This window comes from Emydura macquarii, unplaced genomic scaffold (assembly GCF_026122565.2).
Source record: "Emydura macquarii macquarii isolate MOO-44397 ecotype Brisbane River unplaced genomic scaffold, CSIRO-AGI_Emac_v2 contig_2948, whole genome shotgun sequence".
Taxonomy (NCBI): Eukaryota; Metazoa; Chordata; order Testudines; family Chelidae; genus Emydura; species Emydura macquarii.
In genome coordinates, this window is record NW_027133085.1 from 1915830 (window position 1) to 1937333 (window position 21504).

Genomic DNA, 21504 nt, shown 5'->3' on the forward strand with positions numbered 1-21504 from the left:
TGGCATTGACTAAGAAGGCTTTTAGTTGTACACGCCTTTTCTTTATAGCTAGTTGCTTGATTTCACTTTTTCTTTAGATTAGTTGAGACTAGTCTTAATAAACCTGTTAAGTATTCAGTAATATTTGACAGTGAATAGGCATAAAACATAATCACATTGCAGAATTTGTAGTGACCAGCTCCAGGATGCATCTTGTGTCTAGAAATCTGCACGTTCAGTCGTCTGCCTTGCAAACAAACAAAAAGCAATAATAAAACGACAAGAAGGATAAGGAGGAGATATTCATGCTCCTCTTCCTAACTAGAAAAAGTTTCTAAATTAATGCCCTGCTTCCCGCTCCCCCACATATCAAAGGACCACCTGTATTTCAAATAGTTTTGTCCTGTCTACACTAGTTGTTTGTTTGAATGTAAAGTGTAAAGCCCATGCATGCTCTAGGCATCTTGGACATAACTTAAAAATAAGTGCAATGAATTTCAGCTTAAAAATACAAGTTTAAACTTTTTCAACATTAGCTGACAGTGACTATTGTTAGAAATGAGTAATTTTCCCCCAGTGTAGATGAACTTTTATAGACCTCAAAAAGGCCATATATGGTGCTCATATGAAAATTGGAAAAAAGGAATTCTAAAATAGGCTTGTTTTATTTTGCTTTCCCAGAACTTGCCTCAGAAGCTGTCTTTGAGTTGAATGTATGTCTAATAGCTGAATAGAGGAGAAATTAAGTGAGTCTTGGAGTGAATTAAAAGGCTTAGATTGTTTCCTCTCAAATAAATATTTAATTCTGATAGCTTGGTTGTCTTTCACAGCTGTCTTTTAAGGTGTTGAGATCCCTGGAGTCTTGGTGCTATTTCCTTATACACAGCCAAGCAAACTGCTGAATAGAAAATGCCCTAGAGATACCGTACATGACTGCATTAGAGCCATGGCCTAAATCCAAATTTGTGTTTTAGCAGACACTTATTAATAAGCTGTTAACGTTAAAAATGGAGGGAGGGGAGCCAGCAGTGAGATCTAGGGACAATGCCAGGATAAGAAGTCCAGCCACCTTCAGACATAACTGTTGGTAAAATCGGATTCCTACCTAGGTGATATCCTTTGACCCAACATCTTTGCCCATGTTACAGTAGAGGTAGCTTGTGATGGCATAATGGATGGGATTAATTCTCTCCCACCCAAGAACTTTGTGACTGGTGTGGATGGGGAAGTATTAACACTGTACCCTTCCCCTGACCTTCTGGTTGCTGCAAAGGGAAAGGGAGGAGTCTTGTGGAGAGGAAAAATGATCTTTTGGTTAAGGACTAGGACATAGAAGGTGTGGGCTCTACTATTAACTCTGCCACAAGCTTGCTTTGTGTGACCCTGGATGAATCATTTAATTTCTCTGTGCCTCAGTTCCTCATCTGTAAAATGGAGATGGTGTGGGTTCCCTGAGGCTAGAAGTATTCAGGAACTACTGTTATAGTGCTATAGAAGAACCTAAATAAATAAACATGCCTCCACCAGTCTGTTTTTGGGTTCACTTCTCTCATGAATAACTCCAGTGAACTGCAACAAACAGCAGAATGGAATTCAGGATTCTGAATAGCAGATGTGAAACTGACAAGTCTTGTGAGTTTTATTCTGCTGCTGTTTGGGAAACCTGTGGGCAGCAGCAGAGGCGCTGGATTAGTGCTTAGATACCAAGATATTAAGCTCCTTAAAAATACCTCGGACAGACTGTCTGCATGCTCAGGAAAACATCACTGCATACTTTACATTTGGAATGTTATCTTTGCAACCATAAGGGCTAGGAACACCTTTAAAATTATTATTAGTAAAAAAAAAATTATAGGAGCACTCGGAGATCTCAGATGCGACTGGGCAATGTACACAAGCAGAAAAGAGACAATTCCTGCCCTGAAGAGATGCTCTTCTGCAGAAATTGATGGCCTAAGCACGGGGAAATTTTCCTACTTGTCGTTGGTAAGCAGGGTTTTTTTGCTGCAGTGTTAGGATGGGATGTGTCTATACTAAAAGCACTACAGTGGCACAGTTGCAGCATTTCAGCTACACTGCTGTAGTGTAGACACTTAATACAGCGAAGCAGGGCCCAAGCATAATTTTTTTCAGGCCCAATACAAACTTGTAACACAGGCCCCCTCCCACACACATACCCATGGGGGTTGCAGCCTGGGCCGGGCCCCCCAGGGCTTCTGGGCCCCGGTAAAGTGTACCCTTTCCCCCCATGTGGGGGCCCTGCAGTGAAAGAAAGGGTTTTTCTCTCAGATTAGTATATAAACCCCCTTGAGAGACGGTAGCTAGGTTTACAGAAGAATTCTTTCATTGCCTAGCATGTCTACACCAGGACTTGGGTTGGCTTAACTATGTCTCTTGGGGTGAGGGGGGCAGAGAGTGAATTTTTTGCCCCCCCTGAGTGACATGGCTAGCTCTACCTGAGTTTTAGGTGCAGACCAGGCCTCAGACGTATATAGGAGCTACTGGAAGCAGTAGCGGTGATTTGGTATTGGGCACCCTTCCCTCTAAGTTAACATTGAGCCAATTTCCTAGAATGTTGCTATGAAGTACTCTGTTTTTTGAAGTGCCATATTTTGGATGACACCTAAATTAAAGTCCTGGTCACTAGCATGCTTCTTAAGAGCAGGGATAGAAACAAGTATATGTCCTGGCCAACCTCCATTTTTAATAATTATATTTTGCCCATGTATATTAGTCCCTACAGTTTTATTTGCATAAAGGAGTTCTTCACTTCCTCTCTTTGAACTCTTGCATAGTGTTGCTGTTGCTAGGTGTTGTTAGAGCTGAAGTGTTTCACCTCAGAGATGGCTGCATTTCTGTAGTGAGCAAAGTGATCCCTGCAGAGTTGGTATATCACTTCAAATTTGTAAATTGTCTTAGTGATGTCATGCTGTGTAAAATGAACATTGTTTATGAAGAAAGGCTCCTCCTGGCTTAGTGTTGGGTATATGTGAGGTAGAAGGCCACTGAGGTGGAACTAGGAACAGGATTGGTGGCTATCTTCAGAAAAGTGAACTAGAAATAATTAAAAAAAATAGATTTTAAGATTATATTAATTATGTTTGTATTTTAGGATTCTTTTATTTCCTTAGTTCTGATTAAATTTTTAATATACAATTTACAAAACACTTTAAAAAGTTTCTTTCCAAATATTGGAACCATTTCATAATTGTAATAAAACAATTATGAAAGTGTGTGCTTTGCTTGGATAACTCCAGTGTGGGATTTGGAAGATGAAGAGCTGTTGCTACTATCTGATGTTGTGGTGGGGTTGTGGCTTTAATTATGTGCGCGCACACACACACTGTTTTGTCTTCTTGCTTTCACATCTATATAGTAATGTTTTAAATTCAGATGAGTTTAATTTTTGTTTTTTCCCTTGCTAAACATTTGGGTTGCTCTACTTTCCTCCTACCACAAAAAAGGTGAACTCTTCATCATGACTGCAGCATATAGTACCACTATTGTACTGAACACTTGATCTATATTTCTAGTTCTGCAACTATGTTGTGTATATATACTATCTCCTCTTTTATATTTATTGTGTACTTTTAAAGTACTGTAGTGTTAATTGTATGGCTGCTTAAAAAGAAATTATGGGATGATCAGTATGTTGACTGTGGATGTGTTTACCATTATTGACTCCTTCCTTTTTGATGTGATAGGCTTCTCTACGCTGCTTGTACTTAAAACTCTGATTATGTGTAATTGTTTACACTAATATTTCCAGATACCAAATTTTAGAATGTATACATTCTGTGTCTACAGTATGAAGTTTAAAATGTCTGTGTCAGAAGTCCATAGTCAGCACAACTATTTGGTTTTTATGTATAAAATACAATTACTAATGAGCAATCATTCAAAGCTTTTTGATAAATAATTTAGAAATGGATATAGAGGTTGAAATTCTATAATAAAATATCTGTGTAAATGATTTAGTGCTTTTCTTTAAGTATTTTTGATTAGCCAAACAGTATTCTAGTTTTGAGGTTTCTTTGTACTTTCAATTAATTTATTTACTAGATTGTTTCAAATTAAGAGTTTTCAGACTTGTAAATAATGGAAAATCACTTGTTGAAGTCGTATCAAAAAGGTTGCAAATTTGTATAACTTCCTTTTTCTTCATTTGCAATTTATGGTTTGTTTTATTTTTTCAATTCAGTACAGAGATGATGGGAAATTCAGAACTGGCCCCAGAAGTGGATGTAAACTCTCTAAATCCTTTAATTTCACAAAATGTGGTAGACCAGCTTCTCAACAAGTACATGTCGACACTTACTGTAAGTAACAGTAAACTTGTGGACTCCTTCAAATAAAAATAAGTCACTTTGTATTTGTATCTAAATTCTTAAAATGCTGTGCATCAGAGGAAAAACTTGACTTTTTAAAACTTTAATAGGGTATAATTAGTTTTGAGAATGTGGTTTTGAAGAGTTAATCAAATTATTTCATGACTACATTTCAGTAAAACACAAAGGATTATTTATGCTTTATCGAACTTACTAGCCATGAGAGATGGCCCATTGTAGTGTTTGTACTTTAGTGACTCCTAAATTCACATAAATGGCTAGGTTATATACACTTAGACCACTAAATTCTGGTACTGTAATTATATCAAAATTTGGCATAAAGTCTTTTCAGCCATAGGCCCTTTCTCCACCAACACCTGATCTTCTTGCATGTTTGTCAGCTTGACTCTTGTATGCAGTGTAGTTGTAGCCATGTCAGTCCCAGGATATTAGAGAGACAAGGTGGGTGAGGTAATATCTTTCATTGGACCAACTTCCTGATCCAATAAAAGATATTACCTCACCTACCTTGTCTCTCAGCTTGACTCTTGAGCAGACATGGGAGAAAAAGGCTTTTAATGAGCAAGTGGTTTTCATGATATCTCAGGAGTATACAAGGTCTACCTTTTTTACGTATCCACCTTCCAAAAATCTGGGAGTTTTTTGGAGCCTGGCACAAGACTAGGTAACTTCTTGCCTTCTTTCAAGTGGGGGCATGTTAAAAACCAAAATATCTCCCTTGGTTCCAAGTGGCTGCTATCAGTGCCTATAGGAGCAACGGGTTCCGACATGGAGATAATTAGATTTTTTTAAAGCTCCTGACAAGTTTAAGCTGAGGTGCTACTTCACATTAACCCCATGGGATCTTCATATCTCTTCCATTTGATTATCTGAGGAAAGCTTTGGTGAAGGGCTTACATTTAAAATTGCTGTTCTAATGGCCCTGAAGCGCTCTCTGCCTGTCTTTTCATCAAGAGATCAAGATAGTCTTATCTCACAATATGCCTTCCACTACATTCAGGAAGTATCTTTGCCCTCATTTTGTCCATCCTCTCAACATGAGAAGGAATAGTGTTTTCATGCTCTAGATGTGAAAAAGGTTTTGCCTAGCCACTTGAAAAATATTTAAGTGTCGAATAGATTAAAAAAAAATTGTTTGCAAGAAATTTTTAAAAGTTTTAATAAGATTAAAAATTTATCAATTTTCCATTTGTGATGCAAGTTTGAGATTTTTATTGAAATTGTGTTTGAAATAGTAATTGAATGCTTTTCTTTTAAAAAAAATACATTTTCAGTAAATTAAAATGTTCTGTAACTATTTTGAACATAATTTTGACAAATTTCAGTTTTAAAATGTCTCAAACTTTTGTGAAAAACTTCAAAGATTTCGACCAATTTTTGCAAAAAGCTCCGTTTTGAAAACAGGCTGTTTTTTGTCAGAACAAAATTTGTGTGAAATTTTGATCACCCCTGTTTAGATACTCATTTCATCTGAGTGCATTCAGTGTCTGAGTGCATTGAGCCAGCCAGTTCCCCTACATAGGAAAAAACTCAGAGCTTTATAATTTCCTATCTGCTGTGGGTTATAGCTACTGACCTGGAGAAACTTAATTACTGGGTAACAATTTACACTGATGGTCCAGTTACATATATTTTACCCTAATTTCCTTGGTTAGGCTTTGAACCCTGATTGCCCTTTCTAGCCTTTCTTTTAGTACCCTTGTAGTTCATGTTTAGTATTCAGTGGCTGCAGGTCATGCTAATATATTTTTGTTTAGTGCTTTGCATTGATAGGAACCCCAGACCTAGTTCTTTGGGGTTGATTTTTTTTCTTAGTTCAACATACATCAAAATGATTTGGGACACGATAAAACAATTTAGAGCAGAAATTAATACATTGTAATTTTCCCTTTGAAAAATGTAGGCAATATTTAGGAAGGCAGACTGCAAAGACCCAAATTAGTATTTAGCAATGACTAACACCTTATCCTCTTCCAGAACTAGCCATGAGATCTTGAATGGCCACAAGTGATCAGAACCTTAGTTTTACGTATCATCCAAAAGCTAGTGGTTCCATACATCGTTCTTTGGAATTCTTTCTGTACTTACTCAAATGGAAGATTGCCATTGAGTGTTTTTTGCAGCATTTGAGTTTTCTTTAGAACTTAAGAATTGCTATATTGGGTCAGACCCATGGTCCATCTAGTTCAATATCTTGTTTCTGACAGTGGCCAGTGCCAGAAGCTTCAGAGGAACATGCAAGTAGTCTTAGGCAGATGTGGGATAGTCTGTCCTCACATCGTCTCCTAATCCTTTAGTTAGAAATTGATTTAAGAACTGAAGCATGAGGTTTAATGTTTCTTTCAAAATTGGTTAGTGTTAACTATTATATGTAATGTAATGTAATTTATTTTCCAATTTTGGAGATCTTCCATCCAAATATTGGCCAAACTTGATTTAGTTCAGTTTGGAATCTGATGAGATTGTAGTCTGAAGTTGGACTGATGTTTTTGTACATTATCAGTGTGAATCTCAATTTCATACATAGCACCTCAGTACTGCAGTGATGGATATAACAGTAGCCATTTGAGTGAGTGAAAACTGATTTTCTTTGTTGGTTAAAATAACATCTTTAATTATGAAAAGGGATGTTAGTCTGAAGGCCATAGTAGGTTTTTTCCTATTTTGATTCCAGGTAATTTTGTCTTTGCTTTTTCCTGTTTCTTTTTAATCTAATTTTATTTATTGCAGTCCAACATCATTGGTTGGCTACGAAAAGCACTGGAGACAGATAAAAAAGACTGGATAAAGGAAACTGAGCCAGAAGCAGATCAAGATGGGTACTATCAGACTACACTCCCAGCTATTGTTTTCCAGGTATGAGTTAATTTTAAAAAATCCTCTGAAATAAATAGAAAAATGGGGCAGGGAGAAAAACAAGAAAATCAAGAAGCTCTTGAAATGCAGATTTTTTGTGTCAATACAGATTGATTCAATTCCATTTTCCCATTATGGGACATTTATCTAGAGTAGTGGCAGCCTCTTGAGCTGGAAGAGTGAATGTTAAGAATGTTTGTAACACTTTCATGGTTCTTTCGTGAGATGTGTAAGAATATCCAGAAAGATCTGTAGATCATTCATGAATTTCTTCAGCTTGTTTCTGCTGTGTTGCTAATATTTAGCATGCTACTTGCCACCTCTTCTGTACAGCATCATTACAGGAAGGGAAAAATGTTTAAAAACTGACAGAAGGTTCATTTCTTTCCCATAGACAGTACTGAGTAGGAGCATCCATCTTTCTTATTTTTGCCTTGAATTATTGTTAGATTGGAATCTATGAAACACCTAAGGAATGTTATGTAAGGGTAAGAATGAAATGGAATGTTGAGAAGATTGTGCCTGGGTTCACCCAGAAACATTCCTGCACTCTACAAGCTTAAAGGTGTCCTATAAAAGGGGTAAATGGGTTTGTGCCTTTTTCTTCTCTTTTATGTGTGTGTGTTTGTTTTTTTAAAGGTTGGGAAGTCAGGGGGGAGTCCTTTCCCTCCCCCCAAAAAAATGTTGTTGTTCTTTTTCCACTGCCTCTTTGTTTGTTTGTTTAGTGTGTGTGTGTGTATACACACACACACACATTGTAAATATATATTTCTAATATCTAATTATATTTCTAATATATTCTAATATATATATATAAGAAAGTCAGGTTTTGTCAGTTGTAGAAAAGTACTGACTGGCATACTAGTAGGTTCATGACATCAGTGATACCAAGGAAGTGAAACCTAAATGAAAGGGGAAATTATTCTCATTCAGACAGTTTAAAACTGTCTGTTTGGGGTTTTTTGTTGGCGTTTTTTGCTAACACCTGTTTAGCTAAGAGCTGGTTTATATTAGAGAAATTTGCACTGAAGTAACTACTCAGATGTCTACCTCTATTTAAACTCCTAATGTGGATGCTCTACACTGATGCAAAACCACCCATGTAACTTACTTCAGGAAGCTACTGCAGTAATCATACTGCTACAGTGCATCAGTATTAGGACAGCTACACCAATGCAAATTTCCTAATGTAAGTAGGCCTTAAAACACTTGGGAGAAAAGCTCTCTTTGTGAAGGATCCAAAAATGCTGCCATTTAAATGCTACTTCAGTTAAGAGTTCGCACCAACTCACATGTGAATCATCAAAGAAGCCCTTCAGCAAAAATAGGGAAGACAAGTCTTGACATTCCTGATATTTCTAAGATTAAAAGAAGTAGAACAACCCCCCTTTTTTGTGTGTGGGGGAGAGCCTTTCAAACTATTTTTTTTATAAATCATAAAAAAGTAAAGTCACAAGCCCATTTTTAATTTTGCAGGTTATCTTTAAAAGTAGTTGGTAAATATCTTAATGGAACAGAAGATAGGTTCTTTTCTCTGTCTCTCACCTGTTCCCTATCTTGTCTCCATGACAAGGTTTTCCTCAATTTCGCCCACACATGCACTAGCACCAGTTCTGGTTATGAGTTCTGAGCAAGGTAAGCTGACATATAGTTAAAATGGTGGCAGCTGATCTACACTAGCACTACAACCATTGCCAGCATCAATGGAGCAGCATCACTGCTAATGCAGCAATGAAAGACTTTCAGAAACTTGCCAACATAAAGATAGCCTGTCTATCCTCTCAAGTTTTTATTTATTTCTCTTCTTTTTTTCATTTGTCTGTTATCTTCTCTCCATTGCCTTCCCACCCACATCCACAATTTTTAGGGCACCTGAAGCTTGTGCCCAGTTGTGAGCATTCTGTAGTGTTGGGGGTGCATCCTGTGCTGATCCACTGATGCCAAATTATCTCTTGCATATGCCAGAATAGGTAGCTAACCCAAAGACATTGGTCACCAAGAACAAATCAGCTTTGATTTGGAGATGGGGGAATCCGGAATGATGCTTCCTTCCACAAAAAATATCTGACTGCCTCTCAGTATCATTTGAAAAAAACCGGATGTGGATGCCTGGCAAGACATTATCTATTAAATTCATGGCAACTGCTGATTAGGCAGAAGAGATTGTATGGGTTTAATTAAAAAAAAATTGCTGGGGCTCTCACACTAGTTTCCATCTCCAGATAGCATTTTGTAGGGAATCCTGCCATGTTTGTGTCACTATTCCAGCTATTCTATCTTTATAACTAAGCTGTTTCTCATTTTAGATGTTTGAGCAGAATCTTCAGGTGGCTGCTCAGATAAATGAAGATTTAAAAACAAAGGTACTGCTTCTCTGTCTTCAGCAAATGAATTCATTCCTGACAAGGTAAAAAAAATAAGTGCTCTGCAGTCTCTTAATCCTCTCTCTCTCACTGTCCCACACTCCCACCCCTGTTTCCCTATAAATGCTTCCCTATTGCCTGGTCCCTGTGCTCTCCCAGATATGCTACTTGATCCTTTTTCCCTAGGGCCTGGTAACTTTCTGACTTTTTTTCCTTCTCTGCTCCCTCAAAAATTTTGTTCTGTTGGTGACTGGAAGTTCCAATCCCACTGGTGGTCAAGTTCTTGAGGTCAGCTCCTGATTCTATATCTTCTGCAATACAGTGATGGTTCCGAATAGAGCAGCTAGGCAGTCATATCCTTCTTGTATTCAGCTGATTTTTTAAGTCTTGCAATGAAAATCCTAAAGACCTGTGGAAGCAGGTGGAAACAAAGAGGAGATCCAACACTATGTGACCAACCAACTTTCCAGAAAACACCAGTAAATGTTCTTCAGGCTATCAATGGGAGTTTGGCTTAGGGTTGTGTAGCTTTAATAGCATTCTTTGGGTTTTCTCCAGGTACAAAGAAGAAGCCCAACTATATAAAGAAGAGCACCTAAAAAATCGTCAGCATCCTCAGTGCTACGTTCAATATATGATTGCAGTAATCAACAACTGTCAGACCTTTAAGTAAGTTTGCACAGTTATACAGTAATATAAAAACAATCAATATTTTTTTACAGATCTCAATTTATAATACATGTAAAAAACCTAAATTGAAGGCCCCTCTTGGAGACTGCCCTTCCAGCAGTTCCTTCTCTTTTATACCAAGGGGGCTTCAGCTCAAGTGTCTCAGCTGACCACTGAGGGAGAAATGCATGTCCCAATCCATTTAAAGTGACACTGAAGTTGGCCACTGAGCAAAAGCAGCTCAGGCTAATCAAGCTGTCCAGCACTCAGAACGAAACCGCCAACTAAGACTTTGCAGATCCTCTGGAGGAAAAATAACTTTTTGTTTGTTTGTTTTTATGCCTCATTGCCATGGCATGAGAATTTAAAGAAAACTTATATCAATTAGCTTTAGCCCATGACTTCTGCCACAGGCGCTCTAGCTGGTTTGCCTTATGCTTGATCTGTCGTAACTCATCTGTAAAACAGTGTGTCCTGTGTGGGAAAAACTTAAGAAAAGAAAAAAAGAAAAGGGTGTGTAGAGGCCACTGTAATGACTGAGGATAAATGATTATTATAAAATCTTACCAAATGTTGATAGGTTGATCTGGAAGAGGACCAATATCATCCCTCATGATCTTTTGGTAGTACTCTGGATTCATCACATTTTGAAGACAATCAAATCATATCCCTTGTTCTGACGGGATTGGGTTGGCCCAGTCTCAAAAATGTAGAAGATAATGGTCCATGATGAGGACCTAATTCCCAACTTTCTAACCTCCAGTTTGGGCTCAAACATTATATCAAAAATATGATTAACTATGTGAATGGGGCCCATAATTATCTGTAATAGTCACATGGTGGTCAGTGCCATGAAAACCTGAGATGATTCTAAGAATTCTTCATGGATTTCTCAGTCTCTGAGCACTATCAGCCTTACTTCTTCCAAGATTGCTGTAGTGAGGAGTTTTATTAGATCACACAGGGATTTTGTAGTACAGCTGGGAAGTTAAACCAAAGATAAAAGATGAATACCATATATTCAGTTCAGTTTTTGGTGGAAGAGACATTCAACTTTTCAGAGTAGATGCAAAAAGCATTATGTTCCCTTTCTGTCAATTCCCCTTTTGTTCATGTAAATACCAGCCCAGTATCAATTCCCAAACCAGTCCAGCTACATCATCTAATCAGATTTCAGTAACATACACACAAGAGAAGCCTTCCTCCTTAATTAAATCATGGAGAATTGATATTTTAACCACCAATCTTGCATTTAAAACCATAAATCTAAGACTGGAATCTCTTCTGACGCCCCAGCTTCTTGAGAACTGACTCTAGGCAAAAATAATGGAAAAGAGATTGAATAGCTAAACACTGATGCCAATACCATGTTTTTTCTTGCCTGGTATCCCACCTGCCTACTGCTTCTGAGATCAAAGGACTCAAACCCTCAAAACCATTCCTTTGCCCCCTCTCAGAACTCTGTATCTGTAGCAAAGTTGTCACACACACAAGGGCACCCTAAACTGAGTATGAAAGGGACATAGCTGGATGCTGGAATAAAGACCTCCAGAGCACACTACAAAGGCCATTCACCCTCCCAAACCAAGACCACCCAATGTGTCATTCATGCATACACATATACACACACACACACTCTCACAAAAAATTTAATAACCATTAAAAACACTATACTAGTACATACATGTCAGACTGGATGCTAAAAAATCTTGTTGTTTATCGCAGAGAATCTATAATCAGTTTGAAAAGGAAATATTTGAAAAATGAAATGGAAGAGGGAATGTCAAGCAGCCATGCAAACATGGATGTAATTTTAGACATCATTGCCAAGGAAGGATGCTCTAGTCTACTAGATGAAGTCTTCATGGATTTAGAGGTTGGAACTTTTTTCCTCCACAAAAGCCTTATTTATATGAAATTCAGGAATAAGGTAGTTAATTAATGAAGAAGCTATCTTGGCTTCTAGTTAGCTAGTTTTTGTATTGCATGATAGCAATATGCCAACAAACTCACTATTGCTCTGCACTGGTATATGTAGTATGTTGTGTAAAAATAGACTGTGTACATTTCACATAAATGATTTGAGCAGGCAGTGTGTGTCTATACTAAGTGCATCGTGCTAAATATAACATTTGAGTATCCAAAGTTGTAGGGAAAACAAAGGCTATATATTGCATTATTTGGGAAATAACTTAAGACCACGTAATGAGACTGTATCGTGCACATGATGAAGGAGGCAGAGTTAAGGTTGTGCCTGCAACCTTAACAGTGGCATTTCCTAACTTTTTGGTTCTGGAACATGCAACTTTAACATAGTTTCTTGTATGGAATTTCTCTGGGAATGTGGTGTTTTTTAATAAAGAAAAAAGTGGGGAGGCTAAAATGGAGCCGACTCTTCTAGGGCTTTGTAGCTCTGCTGCTTTGCAACAAACTGGCAATAGCACTTGTGAATTCTATATTCTGTAAGTGTTTGACCACATACCCATGCACAATCGAAGGTTCACAAAAAACTTTTTTCTTATCAACCTTAGGAGCTGCTCAGCTAAGCCCTTATTTATCATGAACTACACAGGGATTAGGAACAAAATCCTTCCACTCTAGTGATTATCCTTAGACTTCCCCAAACATGCTCCTGGCTTCAACTTCTTGGCTCCCTGTGCAAAGAGATATAAAATACAATATTTTATAAAGAATTATTCTTAGCAAAGGAAATGAAGAATTAAGAGGCAAAAAAGTATGTGGCTAGATGCAGTGGGGAGGGAATCAGACATTTAGGCCACTAGTTTTGGTGTGGACTTGTGGAGTTCTGGGGGCAGTAGCCAATGAGAGGAGGACTTTGTAGTAGCCAGTCATAGCTCATTTGGGAGAGAGCGGTATAAGAAGTATATATTGTATTATTATTATTATAGTACACAAATATATATTTCAGTATAAGAATAATTTAAATGTACTTTCTGTAACAGTTATATCTTGGGCTAATAAACTTGTTGTTCTTTTTACTTCTGAGTTTATTTAGGACAAGATTCAATTGTTACCTTATCCATAGTAAACACCCTAAAACTGTCAATGAATTAACACAAAGCAAATACTAGAATCAATAGTTGGCTGCTTACTATAGTTTTTGTATGCTAATATTGCAATAGTATACTTTTTTACTACCAACCTGATCGATTTGCATACGTAGTTAGAGTACTTCTTGCCATGTAAATATTTGTTTCAGATGAAGACATATAAATGGTCTACATTTGTGGAATAAACTTTGTTACCTGTTGTTCTAAATTTCACATTAAGATCTGTTGGAAGTGAGGTGGTAGGCACTGTTCAAAAATTGTTCTGATCAGTTTTCATGGTTGTTTTTCAGCCGCATCTCAATGAGCTGATGACAAAGAAGTGGCTGACTGGATCTAATGCTGTGGACACTATCTGTGTCACTGTAGAGGATTATTTCAATGATTTTGCAAGAATAAAAAAACCCTATAAAAAGGTATTTTGCCTAACATAATTCTCAAGTAGTGTACTCTGAGTATTAGATTGGATTAATTTGTTAAACATTTTATTAATTTATGTAATTCAGAAAAAATAACAATTTCCTTATTAGTAAAAACAAACCTATCACAAAAAAGACTAAATCCTAAATTTCTCATATCTTCTTTGTTCCCTCAGACTCCTATTAACTCTTCCTAAGGAAAGTTAGGGCTAAAGGATTTAGTCCATAACGTTCACGGGGAGTTTAGTGTAGCTCCGTTTCACTAGATCGTGATCCTCATGACTTCTGTTTATATAGATTTTGGTCTCTTGACACTAACACTTTACTTCTGCAATACATTCTTGGAACTGCATGTCCTGTAAATTGCAGAACCAATATAAAGCAATCAGTCTACTTGAGGCCAAAAACCTCATGCTAAAAGTAGAATTATTAGAGGCATATGTCCCAACTCAACTCCCATTTTTTCTGTCTGCCAGAAAAATCATTCAGATCATTTCTGATCTCTGAAATGCTGTTGTACTATACACCAAATCTACTTTTTATCTTTTAATATTGTGCTTAGGCATTTCCCTTTAATCAGTTTTATTTTAGTTCAGTTTTGGGTAGTTTAAAATAAGATTTTTACAAGATTTTACAAGATTTTCCTCCCTGCTTTCTAAATTGACAACTTAAAATAACTGAGGCTGACATGGAGGTCAGAGTTTAGAAATGGGCTCTGAACATAAAATCTGATGCATTCTCTAGTAATTTGAAATTATTGGAATAAAGACCCTCTCCCAAATTATGTGAAACCTATGCCTCCCTTACTTTTCAGACTCAAGAGACCAGAAGAGACTTCTCAGAGTCCTTCTGATAAAGGACTTTTAGCCCTACTGAAGACAATTTTGGCTTCTTCACCTTTGTATTTACAGGTTTGGAGGTCTAACACTTAATCATAGTACCACTTCTTCAGTTAAAAAAACCCAAACAAACTCAAGAAAAAGACAGATCATCCCTGGGATTAGTCTCTCTAATCCCTGGATTAGTTTGCATTAAAAGGATATTTCTGTGACCCTGAAGCAAAAATGTTCTGCCCGGAGATAAGCTCGATCTACTTCAGAGCTTAGCATTAGCTTTTCAACACAGTCTTTGCCACCATCGCATTGTAAGGGGTTTGGGCCAACACAATTTTTGACAACCAGCAGACCCTTAATTTCATCTGCTTCATCAGCACAACCATCTGCCTTTTCATCACTGAAGATGCAGTGCAGTCTACATCCTTGTCACCAATAACCAGGAGGACACTGAGCTTATCCTTGTCTGCGAACCCTTGGTAAATGGTTAGGAGAGAAGAAGTAGGGTTTCTGTCAAGCTCCTCTTCAGTCTTTCACAGTTATCGTTTATCCACACCATCACTTGTATGTGCCTTAGCTCCTAAACAGTCCAGCTCTGTCACCAGAAACAATCTTATCTCTGTTGCCTCACCCTTACCAGCATCTGGCCCTCCCCATCAGCACAGGGGACCTGTTTCTTATCTCTGCTACTCTGTTACCAATCTAGAGCAACTCTGCGCAACTCAGTAACATTGCTTTTGATTTTCATCTGTGTATCTGAAACCAGATTTTGACCCAAAGACTCTGTAGCTGTTCATAAATGTTCTCCAACAGCAAAAGCAGCTTTTAGAAACTTACAAGAACCTTTCACTGTTGCTGCAGACACTTGTCAGGGAAAGCTACCTTTTGGCCAGTTGTGAGTGCAGAAGTGCATTTTTAAAGCCTGATTATAACGCTCTCCAGAACTGACAGTTATTTTTTTTTAATTAACTGGTACAACTCTATTTCTTTTCCTCAGAAAATGACTATTGAGGCCCATCGTAGAGTGGTTGTGGAGTACATCAAGGCTATCATGTTAAAACGTATATCCTTCAAAAATGCAGACGAGAGAAAAGAAGGTGCAGAAAGAATGATCAAAGAAGCAGACCAGTTCAGATTTCTGTTTAAAAAACTAGCAGCTGTAAGTATTTATACCCTCCAATTATGCTATTAACCTGACATTAATCAAGAATCAGAAATGTAAATCTGAATTTTACTAAAGATGTACAATAAAGACATTTAATTTTGGGGTAAAACATCATATGCAATGTATTCAAACATGGTAATTGGACTGAAGAGACTTTTCTATTTTCTGTTTTAACTTTTCTGGGGCATTATTGTATCCTTTCTGGAATTGTGAGTATGAATTTAGGCTGTAATGTTGGACTCCTAGCTGGATTCAGTTGTGCAGAATCTTAACAGACACGATGTCTGAGGTATTTGTTTTATAGGACCAACTTCTGTTGGTGAAAGATACAAGCTTTCAAGTTTACACAGAGCTCTTCTTCAGGTCTGGGAAAGATACTCAGTGTTATAGCTAAATACAAGGTGGAACAGATAAGGAGTGTTCACCTTGGATGGTCTCTTGCAACATGTGTTAAGTGGAAAGTTAACACCTGTACAGTCATAGGGACAAAGAAGGCTTAGTTTAGTTATAGATTGTTGCAGTGAGACATAAATCCAGTGTCTTTATTAAGTCCCTGATTTTTGGTGTCTAGCAGTTATGAATTTTGGAACCCAAACTCATTTTTTAAGGTGTTTGTGAAAGTTTCCTTTGAGGATGACAATTGAGAGGTCAGATGTGGAGAGTGATTGTTTTGTGAGGTGTTTGCCTATGGATAATACAGTGTTTTTGTCTTTTATCACTTTTCTGTGTACGTTCATTCGAGAGTCTAGTGATTGTCTGTTTTCATTCACATAGGCCTTATCTACACTAGAAAGTTTTGTCGACGCGAGTTATAACAATGATCAAAAAGCGCTGTAATTACAATGCTGGTGCCTGTCCACACAGCACTCATTGTGGTGCTGAAGCGCGTCCACAAGTGGAAAACCTGCCTTATGAAAGGAGACGCAAAAAGCTTGACCTGTTTAGCCTAACCAAAAGAAGGCTGAGGGGAGATATGATTGCTCTCTATAAATATATCAGAGAGAGAAATACCAGGGAAGGAAAGGAATTATTTAAATTCAGCGCTAATGTGGACACAAGAACTAATGGATATAAACTGGTCATTAGGAAGTTTAGACTTGAAATTAGACGCAGGTTTCTAACCTTCAGGAGTGAAGTTCTGGAATAGCCTTCCAAGTGGAGCAATGGGGATAAAAAACCTAGCTGGCTTCAAAACTGAGCTTGATAAATTATGGAGGGGGTGGTATGATGGGACAACCTAGTTTGGCAATTGATTGATCTTTGACTACTGGTGGTAGATATGCCAGTGGCCTGTGATGGGATGTTAGATGGGGTGGATTCTGAGTTATTACAGAGAATTCTTTCTTGTGTGTCTGGCTGATGAGTCTTGCCCACATGCTCAGGGTTTAACTGCTCGCCATATTTGGAGTCAGGAAAGAATCTTCCCCCAGGGCGGATTGGCAAAGGCTCTGGGAGTATTTCACCTTCCTCTGTAGCATGGGGCACAGCTCACTTGCTGGTGGATTCTCTATACCTTAAAATCTTTAAACCATGATTTGAGAACTTTAATAACTCAGTCATAGGTTAGAGGTTTATTACAGGAGTGGGTGGGTGAGGTTCTGTGGCCTGCGTTGTGCAGGAGGTCAGACTAGATGATCATATTGGTCCCTTCTGACCTTAGAGTCTATGAGACAGTGAGAGCAGTGCACTGTTGGCAGCTCTCTCACTGTGCAGCTTGCCACCTTGTGCCACTAGTAGTTGTGGGAAGGTGGAGAGGGTCGCAATGCATCATGGGTGTGGGCTCAATATCCCATGATGCGGTGATTTCTGTCCTGTCATTCCATGGAATTCTGACTGCGTTTTGTGGCATTTTTCAACGGCCCTGCTTTCCTGAGCACCCGCCATCATTATCTGAAGGGATGGATCCTGCATTGCTCTCCACTGTTGTTGTCAGTATTCTGAACTCATTGCGGCTGGTCACGCAGTATATCATGAGCTCCGAATCGGAACTGGAATCCAAGACACTTGACCTGCTGTTTACCATGCAAACAAACAACATAGGATTACTGTTTGCATTCATGGAGTATCTGCACACAGTACACCACCGCTTTTGGGCATGTGAAACAAGATGAGATGTGAGCTCTCCACACCGACCAAGCAGGAAGTGGAATTTCAAAAATTCCAGAGACTTTAATGGGGGAGGAGTGGATGGCTGTAGGGCAGCGGAGTTCAAATTGATGGCCAGTGCAGTCAGGATGGGCATTGTGGGACACTTTTTGGAGGTCATTTACCATGACATAACCAAGCGCGGTATCTACACTGACACTTTGTCGCTAAAAGCTTGGCACAAAAAGCTCTACACCTCTTGTCGAGGTGGTTTTATTTTGTCACAAAATCAGGAGAGTTGGTTCAGCTGGGGGTGGGGGGGTTGCAGGGTGTACACCACCACTGTTTTGGTGCAAAAAGCTGACTTTGACTGACAAAGTCTCTAGTGTAGACCAGGCCAGAGTTGTTGTCAGGGCATTTAGTGGATTTATGGTTCATTACAATAATCTATAGCCCACTAATCATACTTTGTCCTGTGATGGGCAGTTAACACCTTGAATGGTCTCTTGCAAAATGTTAATTCCTTATCTGTTCCACCTTGTATTTAGCTGTGGCATTCTGAGGCCATGTCTGTACTACAGACTTGGATGAGCATAAATACATTGCACAGGGTTGTGAAAAATCCATAGCCCTTAGCAACATAGTTAGGTCAGTACAACTGCCTGAGTAGACAGCGCTATATCAACGGAAGAACTTCTCCCCTCGACACAGCTACTGCCTCTTGAGGAGGCAGATTAACTATGCGGATGAGAGAAGCTCTCCTGTTGGCATAGTAGCATCTTCCCTAAAGCGCTGCAGAGGCACAGTTACACCTAGGGTTACCATATGTCCAGGTTTTCCCAGACATGACCCTGTTTTTGGTAGTCTGCTTTCTGTCTGGGTGGATTTTTGAAATCAGAGTCAAAGTTCCAGGGTTTTGCACTGCAAATGTTGCAGGTCAGAAATAGCCACCATTGTTTCCTCCCCTGCATCCACAGCTGGTTGATCCATTCCCCTGCAGTCCCAGGGGCGGTCCCACAGGGAGGTACTGACTGACTGCTGGCACTGGGACCTGGGCTTGTGCCAGCCGCCCTGCCACCATGACAGGGAGCGACACAGCCCCTGACCTCCAATGAGTAACTCCGCCGCAGTTATCCCCTCCAACACCCCCCAGGTATCTCTCCCAGTATACACACACACACACACCCCTTCAGCACCCTCCAAATGCCCCCTCCAGCAACCCTCTTTATCCTCTTTTGGGGATCTTGAAATATGGTAACCCTAGCTGTGCTGTTGTAGCACTGTATGTAAAGACAAGCCCAGAGTACCTTTCCCAGACCTGAAGAGGAGCTCTGTGTAAGCTCAAAAGCTTGTCTTTTACCAATAAAAATTGGTCTAACAAAAGACATTACCTGACCCACCTTGTCTCTCTAATATACTGGGACCGACATGGCTTCAAAAACACTGCAAACAGAAGTTTGACAGACATTTTCAAACACTTCGGCATGTCTGTTTACAGCTGCAAGATGTATTAGGCTATGGAATAATCTTTGAATGGAAGTAGTAAAAGACTTAGGACATTTTAAAACAATATTTGACCAAATATAGAAAGTGCACGGTAGGAATCAATCCTGCATCACAAAGAGGTGAACTAGATGACCTAACAGCTTTTTCCATCTCTAACTTCTATAATACACAGGGGAGTGACAGAGGTATGACCCTGAACAATTATTTTGAGAAGTATTCTGCTGATGACTGGGCTTTGGAAGATGAGAATCCAAGATGCCTAAATAGGATACAGAGTAAAAATCAGCTCCTTGAAAAATCTTGGGCTCTTATCAGAGGTCAGGCTAGAGGAAGGGGATGTTACATCCAACAGATCTGTATTACTTGAAACTGCAGGCCATCCTCTTCAGAGCCATGAAACACTAATGTGTGCTGGTGATTTGACCTAAAGCAGACAAAAAAGCTTGTTCCTGAATATAAGTGGAAAAGAAAAGAGAACATTGGTGTATGAAAGAGTATCCAGTTGAAACTACATAAATGTTTAGACACTCAGATAACCAGGTGATGGACATGGTACAGATTAGATTAGATAAAATAAGATAAAATAAATAATGTTGATCCAGAAAAACAAAGGTAGCTTGGCAAATTGGTTAGAGAGACAAAATGAGGAAGACTATATCTGGCAATTTAAGTGGCCTTTTTCTTTTCTTCCAGTTTTACTAATAATTTGTCTTAAATTTCAGCTGCAGTTTTGAAAATACACATGCTAATTTTTTTTTAACAAAATACTGAGAATAAAAGTTAAAGGATTTTGTTGCTTGTGTTATGTTTTTGTTCTTCAATTTATAGGGATCTGGGGAGGACACGGAAGGGCTTTGTGACATCATTGTAGCCATTGCAGAAGTTATCAAGCTGACTGATCCCTCATTGCTTTATCTGGAAGTCTCAACTTTAGTTAGTAAATATCCAGACATCAGGTAATACCATTCATAGTGTGTCTTAGCTTTGAATTTTGACAATATTGGTTCTTTTAAGATTAGTCCACGGGGGGACAGGGGGGATGGGAGAGGGGGTGTCCTTTTATTGTTTTTTTCTATTGTATGGTTTAATCACCTTCCTGTAAGACCCATACAATAAAATGCTAATATTTTAACACACATATGCTAGAGTAGTGTAGGTGGATATGTACTCTCTGGCATATCAAAGGAAATATTTTGGGAATATAAAACAAATGATATTATACAGCACTCATCTCATAGTTTCAAAGTGGGAGGGGAGAATTTCTTACAAAGAGACTGAGAAGTTGACCTGTGAGCACAGTTTATGAATATCTGGAAGCCTGGCTAACTACAAAAGTACTGTGGCATTGAGTGAAAAGATGGAGTTGAGGGAAAGGAGGGGGGAAAGGAGCTAGAAAATGTGTGATCTAATACAATTTGTCAAATGCTTAATTACTTGTACAAAGGTTTGTCCTGACATTGCTGGTTTGTATCTTTCTGTTTGGCAGGGATGACCACATTGCAGCTTTGCTGACAGTAAGAGGAGATGCCAGCAGGGACATGAAACAGACCATTATTGAAACTCTGGACCAAGGTTCAAGCCAACCAAATCCTAATTATGTGCCAATTTTTAAAGACATTATAGTTCCTACACTAAGTGTGCAAAAACTTCTTAAGTAACTGTGACAAGCTTGAGTTCATGTGTCATTTTTGGTATGGGGGTCAACGTATTTGAAATGTTCAAGGGCAAATTTGGCAATACCACTTTAAAGGACACTTAATATGATGCTGTTTCTTATTGGGTATGAGTTTTTTAAAATTTTTAGTGCTGACAGTTGTAACGAAGATCCTGAAAACAACCAGCTGTATAAATCAATAGCATGGCTGCTTGAAGAATGAAACTTTCTGAGGGCCAGAGTGCTTTGTACTGACTACTTACACGTTACAGCCATAGGCACCATCAGCAAATATATTTTCTCACAATTACTTAACCTCCAACTTTACATATTTACTCTGATGTAAAATTGTTTCAGATAACTTAATTATGAAATTCACAAATGTTTGTCTAATAAAATAACTGAAATTACTATCATATAATTTGGTTCTAGGGTGAATAAATGAAAGAATTTGATACTTAAGGTACAGTAATAATTTTTCATCCATTTGATTTTCATTTAGTGTGTATAAAGCACTGCCAAATGCCAATTAAATAAAATGTTATAGCTTCAATAGTG

The 21504-nt window shown here is 38.4% G+C and overlaps 1 protein-coding gene across 2 annotated transcripts in view; it reads left to right on the forward strand.

Annotated features, from left to right (window-relative positions):
• The window catches only part of EXOC3 (exocyst complex component 3), a 39269-nt gene extending 17765 nt beyond the window's left edge, over nucleotides 1–21504 (forward strand). Inside the window, exons 5-13 of one of the 2 annotated variants that reach the window (XM_067569809.1) lie at nucleotides 4181–4298; nucleotides 7059–7184; nucleotides 9491–9591; nucleotides 10106–10216; nucleotides 11942–12092; nucleotides 13578–13700; nucleotides 15534–15695; nucleotides 20121–20248; nucleotides 20779–21504. In XM_067569809.1, the coding sequence (XP_067425910.1) occupies nucleotides 4181–4298; nucleotides 7059–7184; nucleotides 9491–9591; nucleotides 10106–10216; nucleotides 11942–12092; nucleotides 13578–13700; nucleotides 15534–15695; nucleotides 20121–20248; nucleotides 20779–20950 (1192 nt within the window). In that variant the 3' untranslated portion in view covers nucleotides 20951–21504. The remainder of the gene's footprint in view (nucleotides 1–4180; nucleotides 4299–7058; nucleotides 7185–9490; nucleotides 9592–10105; nucleotides 10217–11941; nucleotides 12093–13577; nucleotides 13701–15533; nucleotides 15696–20120; nucleotides 20249–20778) is intronic. The other variant, XM_067569810.1, reaches the window with a different exon arrangement.